The sequence below is a fragment of the Neovison vison genome, chromosome 5 (genome assembly GCF_020171115.1).
Source record: "Neovison vison isolate M4711 chromosome 5, ASM_NN_V1, whole genome shotgun sequence".
In the NCBI taxonomy this organism is placed as follows: domain Eukaryota; kingdom Metazoa; phylum Chordata; class Mammalia; order Carnivora; family Mustelidae; genus Neogale; species Neogale vison.
The window spans coordinates 21314289-21328423 of record NC_058095.1 but is presented as its reverse complement, the minus strand read 5'-3'; the positions used below and the strand labels follow the sequence as shown (position 1 = coordinate 21328423).

Below are 14135 nucleotides of genomic sequence, written 5' to 3'. Positions count from 1 at the left end.
AACTGGAAAGAGATTAAAACAGTAGAGATATATCTAGGTAGAAGTCCTATAGATTTGAGCAACCTCAAAATTTTAGCCAAAAGTGATTTTACTGGCTTAGACCTAATCATAATAGTTTAGAACATTTTAGCTATTTGAATAAATATAAAGATTATTAAATGCATGGAGGATTTTATTAACTGATGGATTCAGCATAATGTAATTAGTATTTAATCTTTCTGGTTTAGAGTTTCTGTTTATGCTTTAGGATTATTATCAAAATGCAAATCCACTCTTCTTGAATTCCAACTAAGGGTGGACAAACTTAGAGGTAGAAGGAAGAAAATAACTCAATTTGCTTTACACATTTAACATTTTATTTGAAATTAAGGGGATATTCAAGGAGAAATGTCTGAAAATAAGTGGGGATCAAGAGAAAGGGAGGAGACCAGAGATGTCACTGAAATGAAGAAATACCCCACCCTGGTGCCTTTTCAAGCAAGGCCGGATATCTAGATACTTTGATTGATACATGCTTTCAGCATGCTAGTTCAGCACATCTAAGAGGGTCCTGTCTAAGACTCATTATTTCTGAGTGGCTTAGAAACATCATGATACTAAGCATGGGAGTAAAATTGAACACTTCTTCAGAGATCAGAGCAGTTTGCTTAGCTTCTCCTTTCATTCTTTCTTAATCAGCAGCCTTGCTTTAGCAGGTGGGCTCACAGCAGGTGGGCTGACAGCAGCTGGGCTGGCAGCAGTAGCAGCAGCAGGCTGGGCGGCAGCAGGACTGTCCACAGTAGGATGGGCGGCAGCAGGGGGCCTGGGCATGGTGCAGCTGGCAGCAAGTTGGGGGCGTGCAGCTCACCACGCAGCAGGGGGGCAGGCAGGTGTCCTCCACGCGGCAGTCAGGGCGGCACCACCTGACTCGGCAGCTCACAGCTCCAGAGCCACCCTCCTGGCCACCACCAGTGCCACAGCTGGTCCCACAGCAGCTGGGCTGGCAGCAGCTGGTCTGGCAGCATGTGGGCTGGCAGCAGCTGGTCTGGCAGCAGGTTGGCTGGCAGCAGCTGGTCTGGCAGCAGGTGGGCTGGCAGCAGCTGGTCTGGCAGCAGGTTGGCTGGCAGCAGCTGGTCTGGCAACAGCTGGGCTGGCAGCAGCTGGAGCCACAGTTCCCACTGGTGGCACAGGTGGGAAATCCACAGAAGCTAGTGGAGCAGCAGGCCATGGTCAGAACTTGGGATGAGAGTTGGGTTGCTAAGAGGTTTTTGAGCTTTGGCTGCACCTTCTACAGCTGGCCTTTTATATATTTCCTAGAGCTGCATATTTCCTTGACATTCAACATTGCTCGTTAATACCATTTGCAAAGTAAGTCTCTGATTGGCTGATCCCTGAGTTGTTTAGAAAGTTATTAATAGCATTTCAATAACTGCTTTGGTCATTATTCAATTAAGTCTCATTGTATTTCTTCTTTGCCCTCTGGATCATTATGGAAGCCAATCAGAGCAACACCTCTTTATGCGAATCACATGAGAGACTAGAGTTGGGCCAACCCTGGCTTGCTTTGTCATACTTGTCCTTTGTTAACCTTTAGGCTGAGTTTGTCTAAACTGAGCGTTTTCTTCCTAAGTGGTCACTTGAGACCAGGACTTCATAAATAGAATTTGTTCAGATTTGGAATGATTAACATTAGTGTCATCAAGACATGAGCTATCTAAATGAATCAGCATCCAAAAGCACTATGGCTTTCTAGGATCTGTCTGTGCAAGTTAGAGGATACAAGAGCTCTAACCAGTATTTTTACCTTTATCCATCCAATGGATTTTACCTTTATCCATTTCCAATTGAAATCCTTAATGACTTTTGCTGGTAGATTGTTTTCTCCCTCTACTAATTAAAAATGTATGCTATTAATGAATACATGTTTTAAACAAGTCAAACAAGTACACAGGCATATGAAGAAATTTAATATTTTCCTCTCTTCCCCAAAACACCCATCCCTTCCAAAACTAGTACTTCAGAAATAATAAATATTAACAGTTGGGTACCTATTCGTTGACACCTTTTCCCCTGCTTTTGCAGACATAAACCAGCATAGATAGATAGATAGAAAGATTGTTCATCTAGTTAAGTAAAAGTTGGGGTCTATATGTATTTTTAAAAAGTTTTAATTATAATAATATAATATAAAATCCACCATCTTAACTATTTAAGTGTATTGTTCACTAGTGTGAAGTACATGCACATTGGTGTGCAATCTCTAGAACTCTTTTTAACCTCCCAAACTGAAACTCTTTGTCTGTTAAAGAACAACCTTTCCATTCTGTCCTCCCTAGGCCTTTGGTAATCACTTTTTCACTCTTTGTATTGATGAATTTGACCAAACTAGGTGTCTCCTGTAAGTGGAATTCTACATACATCTTTTTAATGAATGGCTTATTTCACTTAGCATACTGTCCTCAAGATTCATCCATGTTTAGAATGTATCAGAATTTCCTTCCTTTTTTAGGCTGAATAATATTCCATTGTATGTATACAGCAATATTTGTTTATCCATTAATTCACTGATGGACACTGGGCCCGTTTCCAACCATTTGGGTATTATGATTAATATAACCATGAATGTGGGTGTACAAATATCTCTTCAAGATCATACTCTCAATTCTTTGGGCTATATTCCTAGAAGTGGAATTGCTAGATCACATGGTAATTCTGTTTTCAGTTTTTTGGGTAACTGCCATACTGTTTCCCATAGTGGCTGCATATTTCCACCAACAGTGGAATTTCTTCACATCCTTGCCAACACTCTGGGTTTTTTGAGTGTAGGGATTCTAGTGGGTATGGTTATATGTCATTATTGTTTTGATTTGCATTTTTATAATAACTGTTGATATGAAAACTTTTTTCAAGTGTTTGTTGGCTGTTTATCTTTTTTGGAGAAATGTCCATTCATGTCCTTTGCCCAATTTTTAATTGATGTTGAGTTGTAGGACTTCTTCATATATTCTTGATATTAGCTTCTTATCAGATATATGATTTGCAAATCTTTGTCCCATTCTCTAGATTGAATTTTCATTTTGTTCATTGGTCCTATAATGCACAGAAGTTTTAAATTTTGATATAGTTCAATATCTGTGTTTTTAATTTTTGTTCTATATGTTTTTGGTGTCATATCCAAGGAATCACTGCCAAATTCAGTGTCATGGAAAACACATGTCTCCCTGTGTTTTCCTCTAAGAGTTTTACAGTTTTATCTCCTAACTTTAGGTTTTAAAATATGTCTTCAGTTAATTTTTGTGTATGGTGTGATGTAAGAGCCCACCTTCATTGTTTTGCATGTGGATATCCACTTTTCCCAGCACCATTTGTTGAAAAGACTGTCCTTTCTCACAAGGATCTTGTGAATGATCTTGACACTCCTGTTGAAAATTATTTGAATGTATATGTAAAGGTTTCTTTCTAGGCTCTTTCTTTTATTCCATTTGTCTATAGGACTGCCTTTATGCCAGTACCATGCTGTTTTGATTACTGTAGCTTTGTAATCTAGTTGGAAATCAGGAAGTATGATGTCTCCAGTTTTGTGCCTTTTTCTCAAGACTGATTTGGCTATTGAGAGTCTTTTGTAGTTCCATACAGATTTTCGGATTTTTTTTTCTATTTCTGTGAAAAATACCATTGGAATTTTTATAGGGATTGTAGTGAATCTGTAAATTGCTTTGAGTAGTTTGACATTTTAACAGTACTGATTCTCCTAATTCATGAGCATGGAATACCTTTTCATTTATTTGTACCTTCTTTAATTTCTTTCAACAATGTCTCTTAGTTTTCAGTATACAGATTTTTCATCTCCTTGGTTAAATTTACTCCTAAGTATTTTATTCTTTTTTGATGCTATTATAAATGGAATTGTTTTCTTAATTTTCTTTCTTTTTTTGATTTATCTTTATTATTATTATTATTATTATTATTTTTAGAGAAAGAGAATGAGAGGGAGAGCAGCAGGGAGAAGGAGAGGGAGCGAGAGAGAACCTTAGGCAAGCTTCATGCCCATTGTGGGGCCTGATGTAAGGCTCAGTCTCACGACCCTGAGATCATGACCTGAGCCAAAATCAAGAATTTGACACTTAACTAACTAAGCCACCCAGGCCCCCTTAATTTTTCTCTGATAGATTGTTGTTAGTATATAGAAGTGCAGCTGTTTTTTTTTTTTTTATATCTTGCAACTCTACTGAATTTGTTGATTAGTTCTAAACATTTTCTTCTTTCTTTCTTGTGGAGTCTTTGGGGTTTTCTATATATCATGTCATCTGCAAGAAGAGACAGTTTTACTTTTTTTCTTATTTGGATGCTGTTTACTTCTTTTTCTTGTCTAATTGCTTTAGCTGGGATTTCCAGTATGATAAGAAATAGAATAGATAAAAGTGGGCAACCTTCTCTTTTTCTTAATCTTAGAGGAAAAGCTTTCAGTCTTTTACCACTGTGTATGATATTATTGTGGGCTTTCATATATGGCTTTTACCAGGCTGATGTACTTTCCTTCTATTCCTAGTTTGTTGAGTGTTTTTGTTTTCTGTTTTTTTTTTTTTAAATTATGAAAGCATGTTGAATTTAATCACTTTTTCTCCATCTATTGAGATAATCATGGGTTTTCCCCCTTTGTTCTGTTATGCGATGTATTATATTCATTGATTTTTTTTTTTTTGTCTGTTGAACCATCCTTGCATTCTAGGATAAAATCCCATTAGGTCGTGGTGTGTAATCTTTTCAATGTACTGTTGAATTCTGTTTGGTAGTATTTTATTGAGGACTATTGTATCAATATTTATCAGGGATATTGGTCTCTAGTTTTATCTTCTGTAGTGTCTTTGGCTTTGGTATCAGGGTAATGCTAGTCTCATAGAGTGAGTTTGGAAGTGTTCCCTCTTTAATTTGTTAGAAGAGTTAGAGGATGATTGATTTTTAACTTTTCTTTAAACGTTTGGTGAAGTTTACCAGTGAGGCTTCTGGTACTGGAATTTTATTTGTTGGGAGGTTTTTTTTATTACTGATTTAATCTCCTCACTAAATCTGTTTAGATTTTCTATTTCTTCATGATTCAGTTTTGATACATTATGTGATTCTAGGAATTTATCCATTTTATCTAGCTTATCTAATTTTTTAGCCTATCCCATATGTATTAGTTATTCTTTTAAATAGCTATGCACTATTCCAAAGTGTGATCATACCACAGTCTATTCAGTCATCCCCCTATTGACAAATCCACAAGTATTTTTAGTTTGTGCTTTTGAATTAAAGAGATCATAGAATTTTAAGCTAAAAGGGATTTTAAAGGAGTCCAGCTTTAGGTGATTATGAGAACTAAATTAAGTTAATAGAACTAAACAGGCTTCTCAAACAGGTTCTACCATCAAGTGTATTCTGTGACCTCAGAATACTTAATCCCCCTGAACATTGTTTTATTCATCTGTAAAATGAGATGATCTCTCAGACACTCCAGGGCTAAAATTATATAATTGCTCTTCCAGATCATTCATTCCTTAAGGGCATGATCTGCTATGTCTGATTCATTTTGGTATTCTACATAGTGCCTTCTGCACAATCTTGAATATAGGCACTCAGTAAAGACTTGTTGAATCAAGGAAGGAAGGAATGATTGGCAGTGTATTGTAATGATAAGTAGCCAGATTTGCATTTTATCCAAGTCCCCTGTCATTTTATTTTATACTTTTTTCTCAGCAGGAACTCTTAGGTAGTGATACCTGAATGTGGTCAGTAGTTAAAGAAACAAGAGGACAAAACATGTTTCCATTTTGGTTCTGTTGTTCAAGGGTGTCTTCTAGGTTAGATCAGGTCTCTAGAAGAAATGTTGGGGAAACTGATTCTTTGCTTACATGTTATCTTTTACTCATGCTTTCTAGTTTCTTGACTTCCTAACTCTTTTTTAAAAATTTTATTTATTTTTTTTTAATTTATTTTTTATTTTCAGCATAACAGTATTCATTATTTTTTCACCACACCCAGTGCTCCATGCAATCCATGACCTCTATAATACCCACCACCTGGTATCCCAACCTCCCACCCCCCCTGCCACTTCAAATCCCTCAGATTGTTTTTCAGAGTCCATAGTCTCTCATGATTCACCTCCCCTTCCAATTTCCCCCAACTCCCTTCTCCTCTCTAACTCCCCATGTCCTCCATGCTATTCCATTAACTCTTTAATGAATAAAGTATTGTAATCTTCACCAAAGTAATATATTTTTTTAAGATTTTATTTATTCATTTGACAGAGTAGAGACACAGCGAGAGAGGGAACACAAGCAGGGTGAGTGGGAGAGGGAGAAGCAGCCTTCCTGTCTAGCAGGGAGCCCGATACAGGGCTCAATCCCCATACCCTGGGATCATGACCTGAGGTGAAGGCAGCCACTTAAAGACTGAGCCACTCAGGCGCCCCATTAACCAAAGCAATGTTTTTAATGAAAAAGAATTATCTTCAGCTCCCTCCAGTTCTTTTTTTTTTTTTTTAAGATTTATTTATTTTAGAGGGAGAGGCTGAAGGGAAGAGGGGAAGAGAGAGAGGGAGAGAAGAAGCAGAGTGGAGGGGCCAAAGGAGAGGGAGAAAGAGGCCATAGTAGACTCTGAGCTAAGCCCAGAGCTTAGTCCCATGACCCCGAGATCACAACCTGAGCTGAAACCAAGAATCGGTTGCTCAACTGACCACGAGGCCCTGGCTCCCTCCAGTTCTGAGTCCGAGAAAACACAAATTAATCTTGATCCTTGTCTGAAAACTACCCAGATTCATGAAGTATTTCCTAATGCTGTGTTTAGATCTGTGTGCATTCTGGTGTGCCAGGTTAGTGTCTGTCCTGAGCTTAGGTCATGATCCCGGGGTCCTGGGATCGAGGCCTACATCAGGCTGGGAGCCTGCTTCTCCTCTCTCTGCTTGCTGCTCCCCTTTCTTGTGCTCTCCCTCTCTGTCAAATAAATAAATAAATATGTATAAGTTCACTGTATGTATTTTTTTCCATTTGTTGTGTATTATGTATGCATACATGTGTGTGTATATAATAAATATATGTATTTCTAAGTGAAAATTTTAAACCAAATTAGTTACATTATTATCTTCACTTTCAGTTTAGAAATGGGAAAAGTAAAATTCTCCATCTAACTAAAGGCATATTTCCTTAGAGAGCCTTCTGCAACTTGTAGCTTTCTTGCTTTACTCTGCAAGGCTATGTATAAATGGAAGAGTGTAATATATTAGCCTTATATTCCCATGGTTTGAAGATTGCGTGAAAGAGCATTCCTTTAACAGACTTAAAAAAATACATCATATTCTGGCTCTGGATTCAGAGTTCCTGGCTTCTATAACTTTCTGGTTATAAAAGTACTTTATGAGGTCAGGATATGGAAATAGAGCCTGTGCCACTTCTGAGGCCCTTTATAACTGCCTCTGCTCTATCTTTCTCTGGGGATTAACCTCCATTAGATCTGATAAAATTTCCTCAAAATAATTGTGGTATAGCAAAGGTAGACTAAAATCTTTTGTGGCTTTTTATGAAATATGTATCACAAACACACTCAATGAAGAGAAAGAGATATGTTTGCTGCACCAAATAGATATAATTTAATCGGCGTTGGTATATTATTCCTCTTTCATAAAAAGTGCAGTTTGCAGAAAGGTGGAGTATAGGAGGTAAATATAGGACAGATGATTCTTCTGTGGCATCGGTGACACTGAGTCACAGAGTAGATTCAAATGTGTGCTGAAGCAATTTCTTGAGTTAAGTTTGTATTTTGGCAACGTCATTGGGATGATCAAGGTCTTTCCGGAATTGAATGGAATTAGATAGGTCTGTGAGGCCCAAATATTTGGTATCCCCCACAACAAAAACCAAATAAAAATTCAAGAATTTGTTAGTCATCCATGGGTGGTAGAAGAGATAATTAGTTCATGAATTGATTTGGAGGTTGAAACTTCAAATCAGAAATCAGCAGGCTTGCTTTTAGCAGGTGGGCTCACAGCAGGTGGGCTGGCAGCAGCTGGGCTGGCAGCAGTAGCAGCAGCAGGCTGGGCGGCAGCAGGACTGTCCACAGTAGGATGGGCGGCAGCAGGGGGCCTGGGCATGGTGCAGCTGGCAGCAAGTTGGGGGCGTGCAGCTCACCACGCAGCAGGGGGACAGGCAGGTGTCCTCCACGCGGCAGTCAGGGCGGCACCACCTGACTCGGCAGCTCACAGCTCCAGAGCCACCCTCCTGGCCACCACCAGTGCCACAGCTGGTCCCACAGCAGCTGGGCTGGCAGCAGCTGGTCTGGCAGCATGTGGGCTGGCAGCAGCTGGTCTGGCAGCAGGTTGGCTGGCAGCAGCTGGTCTGGCAACAGCTGGGCTGGCAGCAGCTGGTCTGGCAACAGCTGGGCTGGCAGCAGCTGGAGCCACTGTTTCCACTGGTGGCACAGGTGGGAAATCCACAGAAGCTAGTGGAGCAGCAGGCCATGGTCAGGACTTGGGTTGAGAGTTGGGTTGCTAAGAGAAGTTTTTGAGTTTTGGTGGTGACTTCCACATCAGGCCTTTTATAAGCCTTGACTAGCTATGGTTTACATAATTCTCAAAATCTCTTCCTTGTTTGTGTATAAATAATCTGTCTCTGAATAATAATTGCCCTATTCCTGAGTTATTTGTTCAACTTCTGAAAGCTTTTGTAAGTTCATTTTATTTGGTCTTCAATTAAGATTCTTTACTACCGTCAAGTAGTCATTGGCGTTCCCTGGGTACATAACACATAATGCCCCATATTTGTTAAAATTTGGTGATTACCTTAAGAATAATTGATGCCTCACCTTTAAGGAATGTCGTATTACTCAGTGTTGACTCTGATAATTGCGCTCTTGGGTCTCACATGACAGTTTAATCCCCAGAAATGTGGTTCCAATGTCAACTACTGCCTCTTTATCTTTTTCATCTTCAATCTATGAAGCAAAGTGATCCAGCTGGCCAGAAAGGGATGCTTTTTTGGGGGACTGAGGAATGCGGATGAATTGTTACTAATCACAATTTCTGGAGCACTTTGGTGCAAATGGTTCTGACTGCTTTGCATTTATCAGTTCATTTAATTTTTACTGCAGTCATATGAGCCCTGCCTATAGCTACTTCCATCATCCAAGTAAGGAAACTGAGCCTCAAGCAGATTTACGTCTCTTGCCCAGGTTCACAGCAGCAAGTGGTGAATTTGAAATTTGAATTTACATCATCTGACTCCAGACTGAACTCTATTCAACCACTGCAGTCAGTACTCTGTTTTCCATGTAAGCAATTGTTGTAGAGAAAATCAAAGGGTAAAAGAAAGATGTAAAAATTTGTTCACTTTCAAACTTTTTAGAGTCCAGGGAAGAAAGGCAGAGCTTTGGATGAGTAAAAACACTATTTATTAGGACTTCTCTGGGAATTTTTGGTGTTTTTTTTTTAACTCCATAATAAGCACGTTTTGAGAAAAATCTCAAGTGCTTTTAAAATGGTTAATCTATTTGACTTGAGACTTCATCTAAACTTTGGTATTAGGATGTCTTCTAGATTTAAATATCCTTAACTGCATAAAAATGACAGTATATTAACACTGGAGCACATGACACACTATGGTGTGTTAGATCAGCAGCTTGCAGTTTACTGTGTATATTAGGAACTAGTCCAACTCGTTGAAAGTTAGTATAATTTGAGACAACTGATGAGGGTGAAGATGAAATTTTTGTGTAGGTACGATGAAAGGTGACCTGGCTTTCATTGAGTATGGATTATATTGTAGGGAAATGGAAGTTAAAATACCACATACAGAGTTTGAATCAGAATACCAAATTTTAGTTCTGCTTCTCCAGAAATGACAGCTTTGAGTTAAGATCATAACTCTTCTCAAATCAGAATTAAGACGTTTTCAAATCCCATATCAAATGTGAGTTAAAAGGTATGTGAATTTTTTGCCTCCTCTCCTTAAGCAAATCTACCACACAGATTCTTTGATAAGCTGATTTATTTATTTATTTATTTACCTTGGATGTTTGGAACATGTAGATTTATCACCATTACAATCTCCTGGAGCTACTTCATTCATATTTAAATTAAGTAGAATCTTTTATTTTGACAAATGATAAATAATAAAAACATTTATCTCCCATTGCAAAAATTTAGATGTTTGAGGAGTTGAAATACTTCCTGGTAAGGGCACTGGACATAGTGGTATTGTCGTTTAGGTCTCCATTTCTGGCTTTTCTGGTGTGGCACTGTTTATAGCATCTCCCTTGGTGCAAAACTTAACTCAGTTTTCATGTTTCTGGTCTTTTGTTGCCCTCAGAGAATTATTAGGTGTTTTAGATGGAGTTCTCCAGAGAAACAGAACCAGTAGGATAAATATAAAAATATGTAGGAAGAGATTTATTGTGAAGGATTGGTTCACACAAATAGGGAACCTGAGAAGTCCACCAAGAGCACTGAAGTCTGAGGGCAGGAGAAGATGGATGTCCAGCTTAGGCCACAGAACAGTTGATGCTTTCTCTGCCTTTTTGTTCTGTTTGGGGTCTCAAAGGATCGGATGATACCCACCCACATTGCTGAAAGCCCAGGTTCTTTACTCATTCTACAGATGCATATACTAATTCCTTCTGTAATTAGTTCACAGACACACAGAAAAAATGTTCTACCAGCTATCTGGGGATTCCGTAAGCTAGTCAAGTTGTTACATAAGATTAATCCATCACATAAGGTATGACACTTAAATTTGAGAATTCTGTTCTTCTGCCATAGACTAATCTGAATATTCTCTTATCTTCCCTAAGTCAAGAAAATAAAAATTATTTCCTTCTATCACTTAAATCTGTTTCTTCTTGATTGGTTCTCATACAAATGGAGTAAGAAGTTATAGTCCTTTGTGATGTTTCGCTGTGTAGATTTTTCAGACTTGTTTAAAGGCTGGAATTCCCCATCTGTGGTCTTCTTTGAGAAAAGAATGCCAGGAACTTTACATTTAAAAAAGTATTTTATTACTATGCATATTCTCTTTGGTTTTCATTACTTCATTTAAGCAATGGGGCCCAGACCCAATAGTACCATTTGGAGAAAGGATGTGTTTGTCTCTTATTGTTGAATATTTGCCTTCTGTTTATAGATATTAATATTTGAGTTATTTTTCTTTAAGAGATCAAGGTTCTGGGTTTTTTACTGTAAATTTTGGGGTGTCTCTCAATTCCTTAAAGTCCATTTTACTAGTTCTTTAATTTAGCTGCCTCTGCCTTACTTAGGCTCCTGAGTGATAAGACGTGGTTTATATACCAAAGAGTTGAACATCCCCAACTTTTTATTCTAAATCAAGTAATAAGATTTTTTCTCTGAATGTCAACCTGGCTCTTTCGGGTCTAATCTGAAGCCTTCTAAATCAAAGGTACAGCAAACCTAAGTCTTCCTAATCTGTTGGGAGATAAGAGAGTGGTATATGAGGGGCACAATATTGAACAAGTTTTAGACACATTGTGTATGAATATGTAGGTATCCCCTGTTGGGGGGCTTTGTCCACTCAGAGGTTGGAGAATCTTCTTCACAAAAAGATGCGCAAGCTCAGTAAGCTGTGTATTCTTCAGACTATGTCTACCTAAAGGGGGTGACTTTTTCTAATTCTGGTGAAGTCATGCTAGTGGAGATAGCATCCCTTTGACTTAGTTTTTGAGTTGAGGTGAAATTCACATAACATATATTAAACCATTTTAAAATGTACAATTGAGGGGCGCCTGGGTGGCTCAATGGATTAAAGCCTCTGCCTTTGGCTTAGGTCATGATCCCAGGGTTCTGGGATTGAGCCCCACATTGGGCTCTCTGCTCAGCCAGGGAGCCTGCTTCCTCCTCTCTCTGCCTGCCTCTCTGTCTACTTGTGATCTCTGTCTGTCAAATAAATAAATAAATAAAATCTTAAAAAAATGTACAATTGAGTGGCCTTTAGTGCATCCATAATGTTTTACAACCCCCATTCCTGTCTCTAGTTTAGAAGCTTTTTCATCGCCTTAGAAGAAACCCTAATAATCTTGAGTAATCACTCCCCTTCTCCCTTTATCTCCAGCCACTGGTTTACCTCTTTGATTTTAAAATAAAAGATTTTATCCATTAAAAGGGAAGTTCTTATTAGGTGTTTTTTTTTTTTTTAATTTTATCCTTGCTTCATTTTAGAACTCTGTCTGGAGGTTAGAATAAGAATGGGCATGGTGAATGCCAGGATCATGCTCCTTTAAATCCATTCCTGTAGTGAATACTTATTTTCTACTTAACAATACATGAAACAACTATATAGATGTTATAGAAACACATTAGTTGGAATTCCCTTTCATCATTTTCCAAAATATATTTTGAGGAATACAAAATATTTTGTACAAAATATATTGTATTCCTCAAAATACAATATATATTGTATTTTGAGGAATAGTGTTACAGGATGTCAGTTGGTAATAAATGAGCGGAAGATTTTCTAAATCAGTTTGGGAGTAATAGTTATAGAGCTTTCTTTAATGTTCTAATGTGCTTTGTAAACCTTCAAGATGGTGAAAATATATGCAATGTATTTGACCACTGAACACTTTTTCCCTGTTGTGCATCTGAAGAGTCTGTCAGTGCATTGCCTGTTTAGGAAATAATCTGTCCAATGCCTGGGAGAGATGTTGTAAGCAATGGAGGTCAGTTCTTTCATTTTCCAGGCTTTCTGAACTGGTGCTCAGGCAGGCGAAGGGTCTTGCTCAAGAATCCATGGATTCTTAATTACAAAGTGGGAACAAGAACTCGGGATGTCTTTACATTTTATGCTGATATTTTGAAATCTTGTGTTTATTGTCTTTCTGATTATGTATTACCCTTTTATACCCTTGGTAATTCAAAGAATTGTACATAGAGTCATATGTGAATGAAATGAATAGATTTGGCAACACCTCAAGAAGCTGAATGACATAAAAATTCCTTTTTGTAAAGCTGATCTTCTGGAACACCTAGCCCACCAGTTGCACATGTGAGGACCTTGGAAAATAATTTCTAAATACTGATAGATTCTTTTTTTTTTCCCCGCAATTTATTTATTTTCAGAAAAACAGTATTCATTATTTTTTCACCACACCCAGTGCTCCATGCAAGCTGTGCCCTCTATAATACCCACCACCTGGTACCCCCAACCTCCCACCCCCCCGCCACTTCAAACCCCTCAGACTGTTTTTCAGAGTCTATAGTCTCTCATGGTTCACCTCCCCTTCCAATTTACCCAAATTCCCTACTCCTCTCTAACGCCCCTTGTCCTCCATGCTATTTGTTATGCTCCACAAATGAGTGAAACCATATGATAATTGACTCTCTCTGCTTGACTGATTTCACTCAGCATAATCTCTTCCAGTCCTCAAGAAATTAAAAATAGAGCTTCCCTACGACCCTGCAATTGCACTCCTGGGTATTTACCCCAAAGACACAGATGTCGTGAAAAGAAGGGCCATCTGTACCCCAATGTTTATAGCAGCAATGGCCACAGTCGCCAAACTATGGAAAGAACCAAGATGCCCTTCAACGGATGAATGGATAAGGAAGATGTGGTCCATATACACTATGGAGTATTATGCCTCCATCAGAAAGGACGAATATCCAACTTTTCTGATAGATTCTTTTAATCATACATTTTGGCTGCAGAATATTGGGCCACTTAATGTTAAAACAAAGGAAAACCGTCTTTTAAAGACCTTTATAAAAGGACAAAAATAAAGACCAACCATACTGCCATACCACAGTTAGTAAGATTTTGAGAAATCCAAGTACCCCAATAGCTATAAAAAATTCCAGTGAAAAGAAAGCTCCAACCATGACTTCATCACTGAAGAATAAAATTTTATTAAGTCCTAAATCTAATGAGCTGTTGAACTATTTCAGATGATATTTATAGTTAAGTTTTACATATTCCTCTTAACCTCTGGACTTCTATTCATATCCAGGTTTATGAAATATTTTTGGTTTTTGATTATAAATTCACATTTCATGAAAATTATATAGCCATGTGACAAGAGTTCGCAAGCTGGGTTATGAGTATTAGAGCTCAGAAGTTTGTTGGGACTCTACATTGGCTCATTTTGAAGTGCCAGTTTCTCAGGATTCCTTTAGAAGGTGT

At 38.2% G+C, this 14135-nt stretch overlaps 2 protein-coding genes across 2 annotated transcripts; both read right to left on the bottom strand.

Moving 5' to 3' along the window:
- Positions 1–688: 688 nt before the first annotated feature.
- LOC122906256 (keratin-associated protein 1-3-like) lies at positions 689–1207 on the bottom strand. The gene has a single exon (XM_044248003.1). It carries the CDS (start codon positions 1205–1207, stop codon positions 689–691), a length of 519 nt encoding a protein of 172 aa, XP_044103938.1.
- Positions 1208–7982: 6775 nt separating this feature from the next.
- On the bottom strand, positions 7983–8471 carry LOC122906260 (keratin-associated protein 1-3-like). Its single transcript, XM_044248006.1, has one exon. The coding sequence runs from the start codon at positions 8469–8471 to the stop codon at positions 7983–7985; it is 489 nt and encodes a 162-aa protein (XP_044103941.1).
- Between the last annotated feature and the right edge of the window lie 5664 nt (positions 8472–14135).

Coding starts and splice junctions, on each gene's coding strand:
- LOC122906256 (XM_044248003.1), bottom strand. CDS start 1,207: ATGGCCTGCTGCTCCACTAGCTTCTGTGGATTTCCCACCTGTGCCACC.
- LOC122906260 (XM_044248006.1), bottom strand. CDS start 8,471: ATGGCCTGCTGCTCCACTAGCTTCTGTGGATTTCCCACCTGTGCCACC.